We start from the raw sequence: 17,271 nt of genomic DNA on the forward strand, positions 1-17,271 counted from the left end.
AGAGGAACAAATATATCACATCAAGATCAAGCCAAAGTGAATTCTAGCTTATAAATTAACAACTAACAATACATATTAACTGTGATAATGGTTTGAACTTTGATCTTAACCTCCACTAAACAGGTCCAACCTAAGTAATTAGTTAATCACTTCGTTTATGGAGTCAAAATGGTCCAGTGGTTGACCCTTCTCACCAAATCATGGGAATTACTAGCTACTACTCCCTCTGTCCCCAATTGATATATAGTCATTTTTGAAGAAAAATCACGGGAATTAAGGAGAATTAAAGAAAGTACATTGAAAAAGTAAATTTACATTAGGTATGCAAAAAAGTAAAGAGAGAAAGTAATTAAAGTACATGGGAAAGTAAATTTACATTAAAAAGTTAAATTTGCACAAATATTTTTGCAAAAGTTAGAGAATTTTTGTAAAAAAAATAATACTCCGTATTAATGGTACTTGAAAAAAAAATCAAATGTGACTAATATTTTGGGTGCCCAAAAATGGCATAAGTGAATATCAATCGGGGACGGAGGGGATAGTTATTAAGTACTCCCTCCGTCCATAAATTACATTCTTTTTTCTCTCTATTATGTGAGGAATAAATGCTAGAAAGAGGAATGTAATTTAGGGACAGAAAGAGTACTTAATTAATCAGTACTAGCTATTAATTATTAATTATTAATGACTAATTATTTATTACTAATTACTACTTATTAGTCCCTCCTTCCCCAAAACTTTGACCCTTTTGGTTTGATTTTGTGGTTATTAAGAAACTTAAATAAAAATAAATAAAAACATATTGGAAAGATAAATTTACATGATGTTTGTAAAAAAGTAGAGAGATAAAGTATAAAAATATATATATATATACAAAAAACAAAATTTTATATGGGGAAACTAATTTTACACAAATATTGTTGTAAATTGCTGGTGGGTATTTTAATGCAAATGGATCGATCATTTTGGGACTAAAATTAGGCCAAAAGGGTTGAAGTTTTGGGGACGGAGGGAGTAACTACTAATTACTAATTATTAATTACTTATTACTGATTATTAATTGTTAATTATAAATCATTAATTATAAATTATTAAATAAGAATAAAGAAGTAATTTGTTTAATAAAAAACCAAAACCAAAAAGCTAGTAAGACTAGCTTTTGTTTTTGGCAGAAAAATAATCAATATTTCAGTTAGCTGAAAAAGCCATTTACCAAACAATATTTTGGCGGTTTCACCAAAAGAGAAAGCTTAAAGTCAAAAGCCAATAAAAAAGCTAGTCAAAAGCCATTTACCAAACAAGGCCAACATGCAAAATACTCTGTGGTAAATAAGTAGGTTTAATAGTGTATTTGCTACGTCATATGTTAATTTTTTAAAAGCGGATATGAGTTAGTTTAATAGTAAAATACTCCGTGATATATCTTCATCCATAAAATAATTGATATGGTAAAGATTGGTATATATATTGGTCTAATATTCAAAATGACCGAGTTTAACTGTTACCGTTATTAGGGTTTACAACAAAAAAACCTAACTCTAAGTATTTATGTGGTTAGATCATACCATATCTATATACATTTTAGAAGTATGTAATAAGTAAGCTATAAAGCTTCCTAAACTACATGGCAAATTGTATTTATATTTTGTATATATATTGATTCCTTAAAAACTGGATACGAGTTAGGTTAACCGTGATCCCCAAACTAGTACATATGTTTTCGAATCATAATACACATAGTTATACACTTCTAATCCTCCCTTTTTAAATAAATGCTCCACTTTAATCAACACATTTGCATATGCTTTCGTAAATATATAAATTATACACCGTAAAGATTTATGATATTGTAACAAGTACTCACATGACTATTTTATGTATAAATAAAATATCAACAACTGACAGTCAAAGTAGAGTTTGTAACAACTATAAAATTCAAAATAGAGCATTTATTTTTAAAACAGACTGGATTAAATGGGTTGGCACTTGGCAAGAGTGATATCTCATCCAATCTCATCCAAATCAATAGAATCAAAATAAATCAAAAAGAGTTTATTATTACCATTTATTAGGGTTCAAAACAAATACTTACACCCTAAGTTTACCTTGTCAACTTATACATACTCTCTATATAACATACACCACTAATAAACTCTCACACCAAATTCCTAAGCTAATAACAATCTTTAAAACAAATTAAACACTAATATCATTGAAAATGGCAAGAGAATTCATTGTTAATAAAAGTACTCTTATTAACAACCTTCCGGATGAATCCATTGCAACCGTGATTTCATTCACCACCCCTCGTGATGCTTGCCGTGTTGCGACGCTCTCTACGGCCTTCAACGTCGTTGCTGACTCCAACATTGTTTGGAATCGTTTTCTGCCGTCGGATTATCGTGAAATTATCTTACGGGCATCTAACGTTGATCATCATGCTCTTCTGTTGGATAATGTCCCCAAGAAGGACCTCTTTATGTATCTTGCTGATAATCCTCTTCTCATTGACCATGGATTGATGGTAATTTTATTTTTTCGTCATTTGAAATTAATTTGAGTTTTGTTATTTTTTTACGTTGAATTTATTGAACAGGTTTTATAAAAAATCCTTTCGTTTTAAAATAATTGATTCATTTCACTCGTGTTGACGTAGAAATGATGATTTTGCTTTCATGAATTGACATGAAAAAAAATTATAAAAAAAAAAAAAACCAATTGGCCATGATACCTACATACTCTTTGTTGAAAGCTAAACGTCGCCCTCGAATATCTAACTAACGCTCGCAAAATAAATTAAAATTACATTCTTACCCTTTTTATAAAAAAAAAAAATAACCCTCAAACAAAATTACCTCCCTCCCCCAACAAAACCCTCATTCCTTACTCACTCTCATTCTCTCTCTAAACAAACCACCACCACCACATCCACCTCCACCACCACAACATCCACCGCCGCCACCACTATCACCGCAGATAAAAGCGCCGGAGCAGTGGTTGAGCGCCGATCTACACCGTGATAATGCCGCGGAAGGACAAAGGCAAGTCAATCGCCGGCGGAGAAGAGGTTTGTGTTTTTTTTTTTTATTTTCTGAAATCCAGGCAAACGCCTGATTTTTTCGCACAACCATGGCTGAAACGCCTAGTTCGTGCGTACAGCCGTGTGGTTGTACGAAAAATCTGGGCGGTTGAGGTGAAACGCCCAGTTTTTTCGTACAACCACACGGTTGTACGCACGAACCAGGCGTTTCAGCCATGGCTGTTCGAAAAAACTGGGCGTTTGCCTGGGTTTTTATTTTTTTTTTTAAATTCGTTTTTTTTTTTTTTTTTTTTTTGGTATTGGGTTTTAATTGCTTGGCTTTGAATTTGTAAATTCGTTGTTGTTATTATTATTAAATTCGTTGTTGTAAATTCGTTGTTGTAAATTCGTTGTTGTTGTTTGGAAATTGGAAATTAAATCATCAACTAAAGTTCAAGATTTTTGGGTTTTAATCAACTAAAGTGAAGGACTTCAATTGCTTGGTTTTTAGTTGTTGATTTTGGGATTTGTTAGTGTAGATTTAATTTTTGTAATGCTTTAATTTTAATTCAATCATAAATGGTTTTAGCATCTCGTGTAACAAAGTAGTGAGATATCTATGCTTTGTGCTCATATATTCACACCCTATACATTTTAATATGACTTTACAATCGGATTATAAATATGTAGTAGTTAGTTGTATTGTGTTTGAGAAATGACGTTGTTGGCAATATTTGTACTCTGTATATAATGGATTTTCTTTAAGTGCTGTTGGATTGATTAAGAGTTATTATTGTTTTAGATATTAGCCTCGTAGATATTCCAACCATTACTATCTATCTCGATGCCCGTATAGAATTTCTTGGAAGTTTTTTTTGAGAATTTTCGTGATGTTTAGTTTGAAGTTTTGTTGATATTTTGGGTGGTTTGTGTTGATATATAGTTGATGAGGATTAAATATGATTTCGAATTCATCTATATGAAAATACTTGTTGAGCATTCTTGATTCTTTTTCATTTTTCAGATTTTCATACTATAAGCAATGGTTATTGGCTGATTTTTATATTCCTATACTTGTTGATCCTTTTTTTTTTATCTACTATAAAGATGTGAGTAGGAAAATGGGTTTTGATTAGATTTTAAATGTTGCTTGCTCCGTTACTTCAAGATTGTCTTGACTTTACCCTACTCCAAAATTGACTAGAAAGATAGCTTTTTTTTACCGATAGAAATTTTAAAATCGGCAATTTGATTAGTCTATGTGCAAGTTCCTTAGATTTCTCGAATTAACGTGAATGTGTAATGATAGTTTGGTTTCGGTCATTATTTCTTATTTCTTATAGTTGATGGTGATACTAGTATTATATCATTACTTTATGTCGGCTAATGCAAGATTAACTAAGGAATAATGTAGAAATATTGTTTGTTGGATTTTGTTATAAATAATTGGATGATATGTGTACTAGTTTATTATTTGGTTAAAAGTTTGAATATTTAGTTGTTAATTATTAGAAATTTGTTGGATTTTGTTATATATAATTGGATGATATGTGTACTAGTTTATTATTTGGTTAAAATTTTGAATATTTAGTTGTTAATTATTAGAAATTTGTTGGATTTTGTTATAATTAATTGGATGATATGTGTACTAGTTTATTATTTGGTTGAAAGTTTGAATATTTAGTTGTTAGTTATTAAAAATATTAGTTGGTTGATTTTGTTAGTATTAATGCCATTTTATTCTAAATTTAGAATGTAGTCGAGGGTTCTGGTCCACGCCATGCTAGATCACGCGGCATTAACGCGTCGGTTAGGAGAGATAGGGGGCCGGGGATTAGTATACGGGAAGGTAGTTCTTTACCGGAGCGCGATAGAGAAGTGGGTAGTTCTGGGACTTATTTGGATGAGCGGGAGGGAGCCGGTCCTAATCCTTTGTTGAGGACTACTAGCTCGGTTTCGGGTTCAGGTTCGAGATACGATGATGATGGACCTGAGGACGATGATGCTGATGCTGATGCTGAGGAGCAGCCGACTGTCGTGACGAGAGGTCCTGATGGGAGATTTACGAGTTCACGACCACCTCGATCTGTAGCGCCTTGGCTTGTTCAGGGGCCGATGGACGGTGGACCCGATGTTGGGACCGTTATTCCTAGTTTTGGGGCCCATGTTGCTCGATATATTTGGGACGGGCATGATCGACGGTTTTTGCGGTGTCATACTAGAGCTAGTGTGTGTAGATTGTTGAGTGAATGGATGGAGGGATTTACGGCAGACACTGCTACGCGGATACGACAGACTGGGTTGTCGCACCTGCCGAGCATTATGCACGACCACCTTGATTTTCCGCTGATTTCTGCTTTTGTGGAGAGATGGCAGCCAGATACAAACACCTTCCACCTACCTTTTGGTGAGATGACCATCATGTTGCATGACGTTTACCACATACTTGGTATTCGGGTTGAAGGTGATATGGTTGCCGAGGATCTATCTAGTGACCGGTATAAGACATTTGCAGCTGAGTTGTTACAGTTGACTACAGAGGAACTACAGGTCAAGACTCAGACTGCCATATATAGGAATGGTGGCGTCCATACTGACCAGATTTTTGATAGGTGTCGTACTGTAGAGACTACAGAGGAGGTTCAGGTCATTGGTTACATGTGGGTCCTTTTGGGTAACACGCTCTTTACTGACAAGAGCGGTTGTCGTACCCACCCTTCTTTTCTCACTGAGTTGTTTGTGGAGCATAACCTGGAGAGGTTGACGAGATACTCCTGGGGTTCAGCCACACTAGCGTACTTGTATCGTCAGCTCGGGCATGCCACCCGAAATGGATGTGATTCTATCGCGGGTTGTCTAACTCTTCTCCAGTCTTGGATATATGAGTACTTTCCATGTTTTCGGCCTCACCAGGGTGTGTTGACGCGAGACGTTCCATATGCACGTGCAGGGTTATGGGATGTTGGTATGGCGCGGAAGCATCAACAGCGTCTCGTGTCCTTTCGTACTCGACTTGACCAGCTGGGTGACCATGAGGTATAAATAGATACGTAATACTATTTGTTTTACAATGCTTTAATTTACAGTTGATTTACTCTTGTATTAATTTGTAGGTATGCTGGTTGCCGTACGGAGCTTTTCCTGCATTACAGGTGCCTAGGACTGCGTTTACTGGATGTATTCGATATCGAGGCATCATAGAGCCATATATGCCCGGTCGAGTTGTTCGACAGTTGGGGTTTATACAGGAGGTTCCCGGTGACATGATTAGGCCTGATGATGCTCATAGACCAGTTAGTGTTAAGTCTTATAGGGTCAGTTTTTCAGCTCAGATGACTACTCGCATGTGGAATGGTTTTGTTCCCGGTGCTGCGTTCAGTCTTCTGCTTGGTGGATATACTAGAGTTCCGCCTGGCGGACATACTTGTGCACCTGACTACCTATCATGGTTTAGGAGAGTTAGTCATCCTATCGTCACTCCTAATGTTGAGGATGATCACGGTCTTCCTGAGAGGACCAACGTTGATTACGTAAGTTTTTTATTACTTGTTTATTTTTATTTAATTTATTTTTCCTATTATTATTAATATAATTATAATTGTTTATGCAGTGGGTAGGACGATTCATGGTTACAGCACAACGATCACTTAGTGAGTACCCTACACTATCGAGAGACACCAGAGCAATGTTGGAGCAAGTGATTTCTGATTGGAATGCAATAAATGGACTTGCTGATTAGTTGTAATATTTATTTGTAGCTTGGACTTTATTTTTTTTATTAGACTATGTTTTGGATGTTGACTATGTTTTGGATGTTGTTAGTGGCCATTTAAGTTTTACACATTTGTTGGAAATAATCAAGTTGACATTTATGTTTGAGTTTTTTTTTATTTTTTTTTTATTTTCTAATAGACTGTGTACTTGCTTCACAAAAGAAATGCTTAAAATAAATTAAAAAAATAACCATGTTTATTAATAAAGTTAAAATAAAGTTGAATCAAAATCCACAACAATACTCAACGGTACTCAAGAGTTGATTAATGTCTGCCACAATTGAAGCCTTCTATCGTACCTTCTCTCCCACCCGTTTACACTTGTCTGTCGAGCGTTAAACCACATTGGTGAAATTGGAGGTAGTGGGTGGTCATGTTCCATATGCAACCGAATGAAATGCGATCCACCAACAGTTCCAATCACAAACTCCCCAGAAGGCCTATCTAAAGGTCCACGATTGTTCAACGGCAAAACAGTAGTAGATGGATAGTAGCTCGACGGTCTATTTCCTACTCCATAACAAATCACCACCACATTCCATAATGTGGCAATAGCAAAAAAATCTTGTTGTGCTACCATCCAGTGCTCCTCTCCACACGCATCACCATCCCATCTAATCCGGTCTATCTCCCTTTGCAGTCCTGAACCAACCCCTTGGCCCCATATGTCGTAGTAAATCATGTTGTACAGCCAAGGGTGAGAACCAACCTCATTTGCCATTTGATGCCGAACCAATCGCCACTCCTCCTGAGTTCCGTACAATAAATCTGCTACGCAACGAAATCCGCAGTTCCCATCACCAATTACATCCTTAACACCTACGACGTAAGGCCAAATGATGTTGGGAATAGCGTAGCTGTATCTGCATTGGCGCATGTCGAACCCAGTACCTACAAAATTAAAAACATAATATGACATATAGTTAAATTAAAATTTAGGATGAATAAACATATTATTTAAATTGATGATCACCTGTATTAGATGGGGGCGGTCTACTTCTAGATCGATTCTCTCGCCCACTACGTTCAACATGCTCAAAAAATGAAGGATCCCGCCTATTACGATTCTCGGGTGGTCGTCCCCTTACACGAGGGTTGACTCTAGGCTCCTGAAGGTCATCGTAGTTAGGATCCATCTCACCCTCAATAACTCGTGACATGTGCCTAAGCATCACAGGATCACTGGCAATAACCTGATCAACAAGGGTGCGGAAATGAGCTCGATCCTCATCATTTTCATCAACTATATTAGGAATGTCGACACCATCTCCAATGACAAGGGTCCTCCAAAATGGATGAATATTCTTAGAATACAACCCCTTCCCTGCAGCAATCGAGTCATATATTTGGCACGCACAAGGTAAGCCGTGGGTAGTACGTAGAGCACACCCACAGCGTCGATGAATATCCGTACTCAACCCTCGCATTCTGTTTGTCTCACCGAGAAGAATAGACAGACAATAGTGGGATACCTTTCCGTTCAGCTGATGTAAAGGCTTATGCTTGTACTTCTGACCATGACTTGTTCTACATGCCTCCAATACATTACGAATGGCTATGATCTTGTTCTCAATCGAGCAGTGCACTTGAGCCCAAACCGTGTCCAAAGAGCCTGTTGAACTGTCAATCCAACACTTCAATGCTGAATGCTGGCTCTCAACCCTGCAGTTGTTAACATTGCCAAAGTGTAGTACCTGGTTTGTCCAAAACAATACAAACTTCTCCTTGTGTACGAGCCAAGTGTCCATAACATATTCAATCACTTTCGGCCATCGACTCCACTTGGTTTTCAGCACTGCAAGTTCTCTGTTATATGCCTCTTCAGATGTAGCATTAATCACAAGCCTCCACCTCCCATTTTTGAACTTGGCACCAATCTCCTTTTTTTTTTTCAAACATGGAAGTAACCTTCGCCTCAACATCTTTGTTAATATGCCACACACACAACATGTGTCTTGTGTTTGGAAACACGCTCTTCAACGCTGCACAAAGGCCAAGCTCCCTATCTGTCAGTAGTACCGATGGCTCTCTATGATAACCGATCAACAACCTCAAGCACTCAAGCACCCACCGATAACTTTCCTGAGACTCTGACCTCATGAATGCGTATGCAACAAGAAAGTTTTGATTAGTCGGTGTAACCCCAACAATCTCAAAGAATGGCATGCCGTATCGATTCGTCTTGTAAGTGGAATCCATACCTATCACGTACGGGTATGTGCGAAGCAAATTTGTCATGATCGGGTGTGCCATGAAAGCATGTTGCAACACATTGTTGGAATCAGTAAAAACCCAAGTGAGGTATTTGCTCTGTCTGGCCAAATGAAGCACCTGGTGAACTACTTCTCTTCCTTCAAATTGCTCCATTCTTATTTTACTTCTGCAGTTGTAGACATGCCTGATGTTAGGATGGTCTCCGGGAAACTTTTCTACAAGAGTTCTCATGATATGTCGAGGTGGCACCTGTGCCTGAGTCATGTCACGCACTACCTGCTTAGCAGCAATACTAAGACCACTAATTTGTCGATGTCCCTCGGGATAAACAACCAAAGAATGATTGTGAGTTCCGTTCAAGCAACTAAGCTTCCAACCATTTACTACTCTGACATACTCAACCTTGAGTTTGAAGGGACAATTGGTTGCCTTGCTTTTGGTGTCTTTGCGTATCGCGTTCATCATGTCTCTTATCATGCCCTTTTTTCCACGATCACAACTCACATATCGATACGGTCGACCACTCCGATCGGTCTTGTAAGAAGCCTTCACTAACATAAATCCGAGCGGTCGACAAACATTTTGTGCCCATAGAACAGCATCCTCAAAACTCGGAAACACTTCGTTTGTCAAAAAATGTCCACTATAGTCCACACCGTCACCATCCTCGGACTCAGAATCCTATATAAATATTAATAAAAGTTAGAACCAAAGAAGACGACTAATAGTAATAACAACAAAAACAATACAACTAATTATAAAAAAAACTTTCAACCATAATAATGACAATAACAATAATAATAACAATAACAATAATAATAATAATAATAACTAATTTTAATAACAATAATAATTTCAAAAGTATAAAATCCAATGACAATCAACCAATACGTGAAATAAAAAATTAAAAAAAAAAAAAGAAAAATCGAAACCCAGGAAACGCCTAGTATTTTCGAATGACCTAGGCTAAAACGCCTAGTTTTTTCGAAACATCCTAGGATATTCGAAAAAACTAGGCGTTTCAGCCTAGGTCATTCGAAAATCCTAGGCGTTTTCTGGGTTTCGATTTTTTTTAAAAAATTAACGCAACGTACCGATTCTGATCGGTTCGACGAGCCTTCGGCAAGCGTCAAAGGTTGTGTTTCTGGTATTTCGTTGTTGTCCATAAGATCTAACGAAATTGATTTTGCAAAATTTATAAAATTTGTTTGATTTCACGGTGGTTGGGGTGGTTGTCCGATGAAGGTCGGTGGCCGTTCACCACTAGAGAGAGCGGTAAAAAATTTTGTGTCCAGTAAAAGTATGAAATTAAGGTAAAATTAATTATTTTTATAATCGTTATAATAAGGTTAAATACGTAATTTAATTTCATTTTGCGGGCGTTAGTTAGAAAATCGAGGGCGATATTTAAAAACCCCCTTTAATTAAGATAGACAATCCGTAATAATTTTAATCACAATCGTATGTTCAAATTAAATCGTATGTTCAACTTTGACGGTAGTTTTGAGTTTTGTATTGAAAAAAAAACTATTATCATATAATTTTTAGTGGCTTTTAATTATATTTTAGTGGTCAAATTATTGCATAGACAAGTATGGTAATATTGGTGGCTTACGTAATTCAAAGCACGGTATCCTAGAATTGTACAAAATACTATGTATATTATACTTTATTATATATGTTCCCGTTGAAAAAAAAATAAAATTTACATTTAGGTAGATCTAGTAAATGGCTTATATATATGTCACATGTTCCACCATTATTTCTAACAAAAAGAAAAATAAAATAAAAAATATACGAAGTGTAAGATGAATATGACGTTTATTGTGTTCAATTAATTATGCTCTTACGAATTTAATAATCCTAACTCCGCATCTAGTTATATATGCACTCGATCTATGAATCCCAATTTTATTTCCTCAATAATTGTGAAAGGATTATTTAGATTTCCGGCCTATTATCTGTAAGAAATTCCTACTACTCGTATTTTTTACGGCATGTTGCATGTATTGAGAAACAAAGAAAGCATAAGACTTAATTAAAAGATACTTCGTATATATGACGCATTCTTTTGCACTGATGTCACACCAATAGTAGCTAAAAAGTTCATCGTTGCTTGTTAAATTTAATTGTTTGATGCATTATTTTTGTTGCTTGATTGACGAATGTAACAACCAAAAATCTGAACTCTTGATCATCAGACCGTTTCGCTGGAAAAATCAACTGGAAAAAAGTGTTGCACACTTTCTGCAAGGAAGCTACGCATATCATGGGCTGATTCAACAACTTACTGGCAATGGTGGCTAGCCGAGGATTTCTTGCCTAGATCGAGGTTCAATTCAATTCATTTGTAATTCCATCTCTTTAACGTTAGTTTTTTGGGGTGAGAATCGATCCCAGAATCTCCTGGAATCGAAAGGAAAGCTCTAACCACTTGAGTTATCCCTCACTCTTGTTTCTTTTAACGTTAGTGATCATGTTTGCCTTATTTTATGTTGTCAACAGGTTTGCTGAAGTAGCAAGGCTTCTATATGTGTGTTGGTTTGAAATAAAAGGGGAAATCAAAACATCGATGCTGTCACCAAACACCAAGTATGGTGCATACCTTGTGTTCCATGTTAGTAGCAGCGCATGGAATTTCTATGATTATCCCGTGGACGCTGTTATCGAAACTTCCGGAGGCCAAGTGGTGACCGGGAGGGTCTATTTAGACCCTCGTCGTGGAGGTATAGTCGACGAGAGTTATGAATTAGTTCCATTAGCTGGTGCTGAGGACCCAGAAGAGGGTGTTAACCTTCCGAAGCTGAGGGTTGATGAGTGGATTGAGGTTGAAATTGGGGAGTTTTTTACTGGGGATGAAGATGAACTTGTCACTTTTTCGCTTATGGAGATTTTAACTGGGGCTTTGAAAGGTGGTTTAGTTATTGAAGGAATTGAAATTAGGCCAGTGATTGAGTAATGGTTTTGAAATCCAAATTGATGTACCAATGAACAGATGATGCATTGGTTTCAATAATAATTCTGATAAACAATTTGCAACTTGATTGGTTTTTAATTACTTTTTGGTATTGTGATTTTTAATCTTTTATTGCTTTATATTGTTCTTATCTTCTTAACAAAAGTGTAGAGGAACAAATAAATCACATGCATAAGAACAAATTAAACCAAATAACCTCACTAATTAGTTTTAGAGAAAAATTGTGAAAAAGGACCTTTAAGTTTTAAGTGGTCGATTTTTTAAAAATGGAGCTTTTAAGTGAAAACTGGTGAAACAAGACCTTTTAAGTTTTAAGTTACATTGTATTTGTATCGGTATTTGGGTGAGCTTGCATGGTGGTCAATGTCGGAGCTCCGGTGTTGACTATTACGTGTTAGTCACGTGACTTATTAAAAAAAAAAAAAAAAAAATTCCAAATTTCCCTCCTTTTCCGACTTAACCAATGAAAGGGTTATTAATAGTTGTCATCATCTTATTGCTTAATACATGGAGCATTGAAAGTTTAAACCCTTTGAATACACAGCATTAAACAATTTAATTGATGTAGTATTCTAAATAAAATGGGAGAAAAGTAAAAGGGAGCAAATCAATCTTGTAGTGAGTTTTAATTAAATTTAGGATCGCTCCCAATCCACCAGGCACCACCTTTTCAGCCACGTTCCCCATCAGATGATGATTCTGCTCCTCCACCTTTAGAGATGGCTGAACCACCATCAGAACCTATGCCTGCTGACAATCCACAACCAGCTCCGCGCCTACCCGAACCATCCACAGATGGTTCTCAACCTGTACCACCATTAGGAGCAGTGAATTCCCCACTGGAACCTAAGACTGCTTTCAATCCATCTCCTATGTTTAATCCTCCTACAACACCACCTCAAACCTCAGATACCGATGTACAACCACCAACAGACGACGACATTCAACCACCACTACCACCACCAGCTATGTTCATCAAATGTTTAGGTTTGAATATTTCTTCTAGTAAACTGCATTAAATTTAACTCAGGAAAAAGAAAGTATTGTTGCCAATTGCCATGCAGTGAGAAAAAATAAAATAAAAAAGCAATCAGATTTCTGATAGTTTCCAACTACAACAGCCTGAATTAAGCTTCTTGATTAATACTCGTACAAGTCATTTACAATATGATTATGTCTTAAAAGTCTATTTTAGTACATTTGAGTGGATGTCCACAACAAAATCAAACTTAAACTGACCAAATATATACATATATATATATATATGAAGAATATATGTCACTTGTATTAAGATATGATTCGTATGAAGCATATAACTAGCTAATTAATGTAATATTCTTATCAAATGGGAGTAAAAAAAAAAAAAAAATAATAGAGAACATTACAATCTTATTGTGTTTTTAAGCAGCTAGCTCACTACTACTAGTTCTTTATTTTTAATTGATTCGTGGAAAGGCACTTACAAGTGTTACAACTCTACAGTTTTCAAATTGTCAAATGAATATGAAAAGATCATGTCAATATTTCTATACATTACAGTATTACTTTTATGTAATTTAAGGCAATTTGAAGGAATAATGATCTTGTTAAACCATACCAAGAGGGCAAGAGTTATATAAAGTGTCAATTTTTGTGGGATCAGAATATAATTGAAATGGCAGGGCATAGTAGTATGATGAGTTTACTATTAATGGTTGTAATACTGGCAACTACGGCTTCCACCACAAAAGCCCAGGTGCCTGCCCTCGCGCCAGCCTCAGCATTGCCACCTGCTAAGGTGTTTAGTTTGGCATTATTTTTTCTTAACATTTCCCAACCAGATTTACCACCAACTCTAAGGGTGGAACCCCCTTCAACTGCAAACACCCCACCATCAGTTCCGATCATCAATCCTACTCCACCACCAGTAACACCACCGTTTCCATCACCACCACCAACACCAACACCACCACGATCACAAACACCACCACGAGCACCACCACCACAACCACAAACACCACCAGATAAAGATTCGTCCCCTCCACCGTTAGGGGAGGACAATCCTCCAACTGATCCAAAGATCGATAATCCTCCACCACCATCACTACCACCAAACAAAGATTTGTCCCCTCCTCCGTTAGGGAAGGACAATCCACCAAGTGATCCAAAGATCGATAATCCTCCACCACCACCACGAACACCACCACCATCACCACCAGCTAACGAGGATGTTCAAACTCTTCCGAAATAGGATACTACACCGATGCCACCATCAAAAGAGTAAATTTCTGCAGCCAGTTTTCCATTGATGTCCAGTTGTCCATTGTGCAATTCCCTTACCAGTGTTTTCAAGTCACACCTTGTCACCTTTATTATGTGCTCATATAGTATGTTTCCTGTGAATATGTTAGTTTTGATGGCCTGCTTTAATCAATCTCTTATTTTCCTACAACCTAGTATCTGTACTGCTATTCGTTTCTCTCGCGTTTGTATTTTTTCCAATACGTTACATACTGTGCAGATAAAACAATGTGTACCCTTTTTAAAGAGTAATTTACTCAGTCTAATTCATCATCTTAACTATCTGGGCACTAAGCTAGAGTATAGTTCCACAAAAGTTAGAGCAAGATGACAACCCATGACATATACGGAATATATATTATTAATTTATTACGTGCATCAGTGCATGATGATATTGATGAACAAACCAATGATAAAAGTATGAAACTAACTAATGTAATATTCTCATCAAATGGGAGGAAAAAAAGAAATAAGGAGCAATATAGTCCTTAATTATTGAGTTTTTAAGCTAGCTAGGTCAATACTACTAATTCTTTTCTTACTTGATTCGTGGAAAGGCACTTATAACTCTGCAGTTTCCAAGTCAAATGACTGAAAACATCATATCTATATCTCTGTACACAGCAATTTTGATGGATTAATGAGTGACCTTGTTAAACCATACCAAGAATTATATAAAGTCTCAAACTTTGTGGGATCAGCATCTAATTGAAATGACAGGGCATAGTAGCATGGTGAGTTTACTATTAATGGTTATAATATTGGCAACTATGGCTTTAACCAGCAAAGCCCAACCTCCGACGGCCATGGTGCCTGCCCTCGCGCCAGCCTCAGCATTGCCACCAGCTAAGGTGTTTAGTCTGGCATTACTTTTTCTTAACATTTCCCAGCCAGATTTAACTCCAACTCCACCAACGCCGGTGCCTCCTCCTCCAACTCCAAGGTCGATGCCCTCTCCACCTCCATCGCCAACCATGGAACCACCTGAAGATGATTCCCCTCCTCCTTTAGAGAATCCATCATCATCAGATGGTATTATCAATGAAAACCCACCTTTAGAGGCTCCATCGCCGTCAGATGACTCGGATGGTAATATCAACGACAATCCACAACCATCTCCGCCCCTTCCACCAGATGAGGGGACTGATCCATTGCCAGATCCTATACTCGCTCCAAATCCACCACCATCACCAATACCATCACCGCCACCACCACCACCACCAACAGTTACTGATCCAGAAGAGGATGCTACACCAATGCCACCATCAGAAGAATAGATTCCTACAGCTCTGTTTTTTTCCCACACCTTATCTATCTGTATTGCTATTCATCTAGTCATTTTGCTCTGATCACTCTTCATGGTTCATCGCAACGTTTCTCCACTATTTGTATTATTTCCCATATGTTACTATGCAGAAAAATATATAAGACGTCGCGTGTACTAACATAATTTTTTGAGGTTAGGGCCATCTTTTTCATTAAACATCTCATTTAGAGATGGGGATTAACAAAGTTTCGGTGTCAAATCTATTAAAAAAAAATGTTGAACTGATCGAGTTTACAGCTCTTGGTTATTATATTCTAAATCAAGTGTGCACTACAAAATCATCTAACTAAATAGACTCCAGTAAAAAATCAATCATATTATACTTGCAAATTGTTAATTAAACGGAAAATTTAAAACAATTGGTAGCTTGTCCTGAAATTCTGATCAAACCTTCCATAACTCCATATTATAATGCCCTCACACAGTCACACACACCTGCTACGAAATTTCCAACCAATTCTGTATCTAAACATAACATAAGTCATTGTTTCTTCAAATTCATAAGATTCGTGGGTTGAAATTAAATGGGGTTCAAATTTGTGGCAAGTCTGCTTTTAGTAGCCATGCTAGCCAGTATAGCCTTGACTACAAAGTCCCAGTACCTCAAGATTGTAAACGGCCAACTAATACTCTCCCTACCAAATGGGTTAGTCCAGGAACCAGTGTCAGAGACCCTCCCTAGGCGATCCACAGGGATGCTAAAGAATGTTGGTAGACGGCTAAGATCACGAGTGTTCACACCGCCAGCACCTAACCAAGCTCCAGGATACATTCAACGAGCGCCACCAACTCCCCCTCCTATCTACAGGTGACATTATTGGGGATTTTAAGGCTATCGTCTTCACTGTAATACAATCTTATCATCATCATTTTCTCCTAACATTTTCTGAAATTCCATGTATTTCATCATTTAGAGTGAATTAAACTGTATTCGTGAAGAGAAAGCACTTGTGAAATGCAGTGAGAAATAAAAAAAAATGAAGAGCAATCAGCTTTCTAATGTACTGTAGTGCGTTTCTACCAATAACTGCATGGTTAAACTTCTTAAGTAATACTATCAGTCATTGTTTCTTATTACTATGATGGATGATGAAATTCCCAAGAAATGTTGATGAATTTATCATAACACTTATTTGAAATATTACCCTCCAGAACTTAAGTATTTACATAATTTTTGAGCTTAGGAACACCTATTTTTTATTGAACGTTTCATTTAGAGAAAAAATGTGTTGAACTGACTGAGTTTACAGCTCTTGCTTATTATATTCTAAACCAAGTGGATACAACAACACAATTAATTAAATAGACTCCAGAAAAATTCAATAACACTATACTTGTTTGTAAAATTGAAAACTAAAAACAAATAAAGAATTGGTAACTTACCCTGAAATTATGATTTAACTTTCCCTATCTCCATATTATAAACCCTGACACACCTGCTACAAATTTTCAACCAATTCTGTTTCTTAAATATCAAGTCCTTGTTTCTTCATTGGATTAGTGGGTTGAAACTAAATGGGGATCAAAATTATGTCAAGTATGCTTTTAATAGCCTTGCTAGCCAGTATAGCCTTGACTACAAAGTACCTTGGGATTGCAAACGGCAGACTAATACTCTCCCTACCAAATGGGTTTGTCCAGAACCCAGTGTCAGAGACCCTCCCTAGACGACCCACAAGGA

The 17,271-nt window shown here is 36.8% G+C and overlaps 1 protein-coding gene across 1 annotated transcript; it reads right to left on the minus strand.

Moving 5' to 3' along the window:
* Positions 1 to 7,045: 7,045 nt before the first annotated feature.
* On the minus strand, positions 7,046 to 10,172 carry LOC145558128 (uncharacterized). Its single transcript, XM_081619261.1, has 4 exons — positions 10,101 to 10,172; positions 8,690 to 9,687; positions 7,766 to 8,454; positions 7,046 to 7,683 (listed from the first exon to the last, which is right to left on the minus strand). The coding sequence occupies exons 1-4, from the start codon at positions 10,170 to 10,172 to the stop codon at positions 7,046 to 7,048; spliced, it is 2,397 nt and encodes a 798-aa protein (XP_081475387.1).
* Between the last annotated feature and the right edge of the window lie 7,099 nt (positions 10,173 to 17,271).

The sequence above is a fragment of the Chenopodium album genome, chromosome 9 (genome assembly GCF_948465745.1).
Source record: "Chenopodium album chromosome 9, dcCheAlbu1.1, whole genome shotgun sequence".
Taxonomy (NCBI): domain Eukaryota; kingdom Viridiplantae; phylum Streptophyta; class Magnoliopsida; order Caryophyllales; family Amaranthaceae; genus Chenopodium; species Chenopodium album.

Excerpts from the sequence above, each read along its gene's own strand:
- LOC145558128 (XM_081619261.1), bottom strand. The coding sequence starts at position 10,172 with ATGGACAACAACGAAATACCAGAAACACAACCTTTGACGCTTGCCGAA. Across the intron at positions 9,688-10,100 it reads CGTCGAACCGATCAGAATCG|GATTCTGAGTCCGAGGATGG; the intron begins GTACGTTGCGTT and ends ATATTTATATAG. Across the intron at positions 8,455-8,689 it reads GAGGCGAAGGTTACTTCCAT|GGTTGAGAGCCAGCATTCAG; the intron begins GTTTGAAAAAAA and ends TAACAACTGCAG.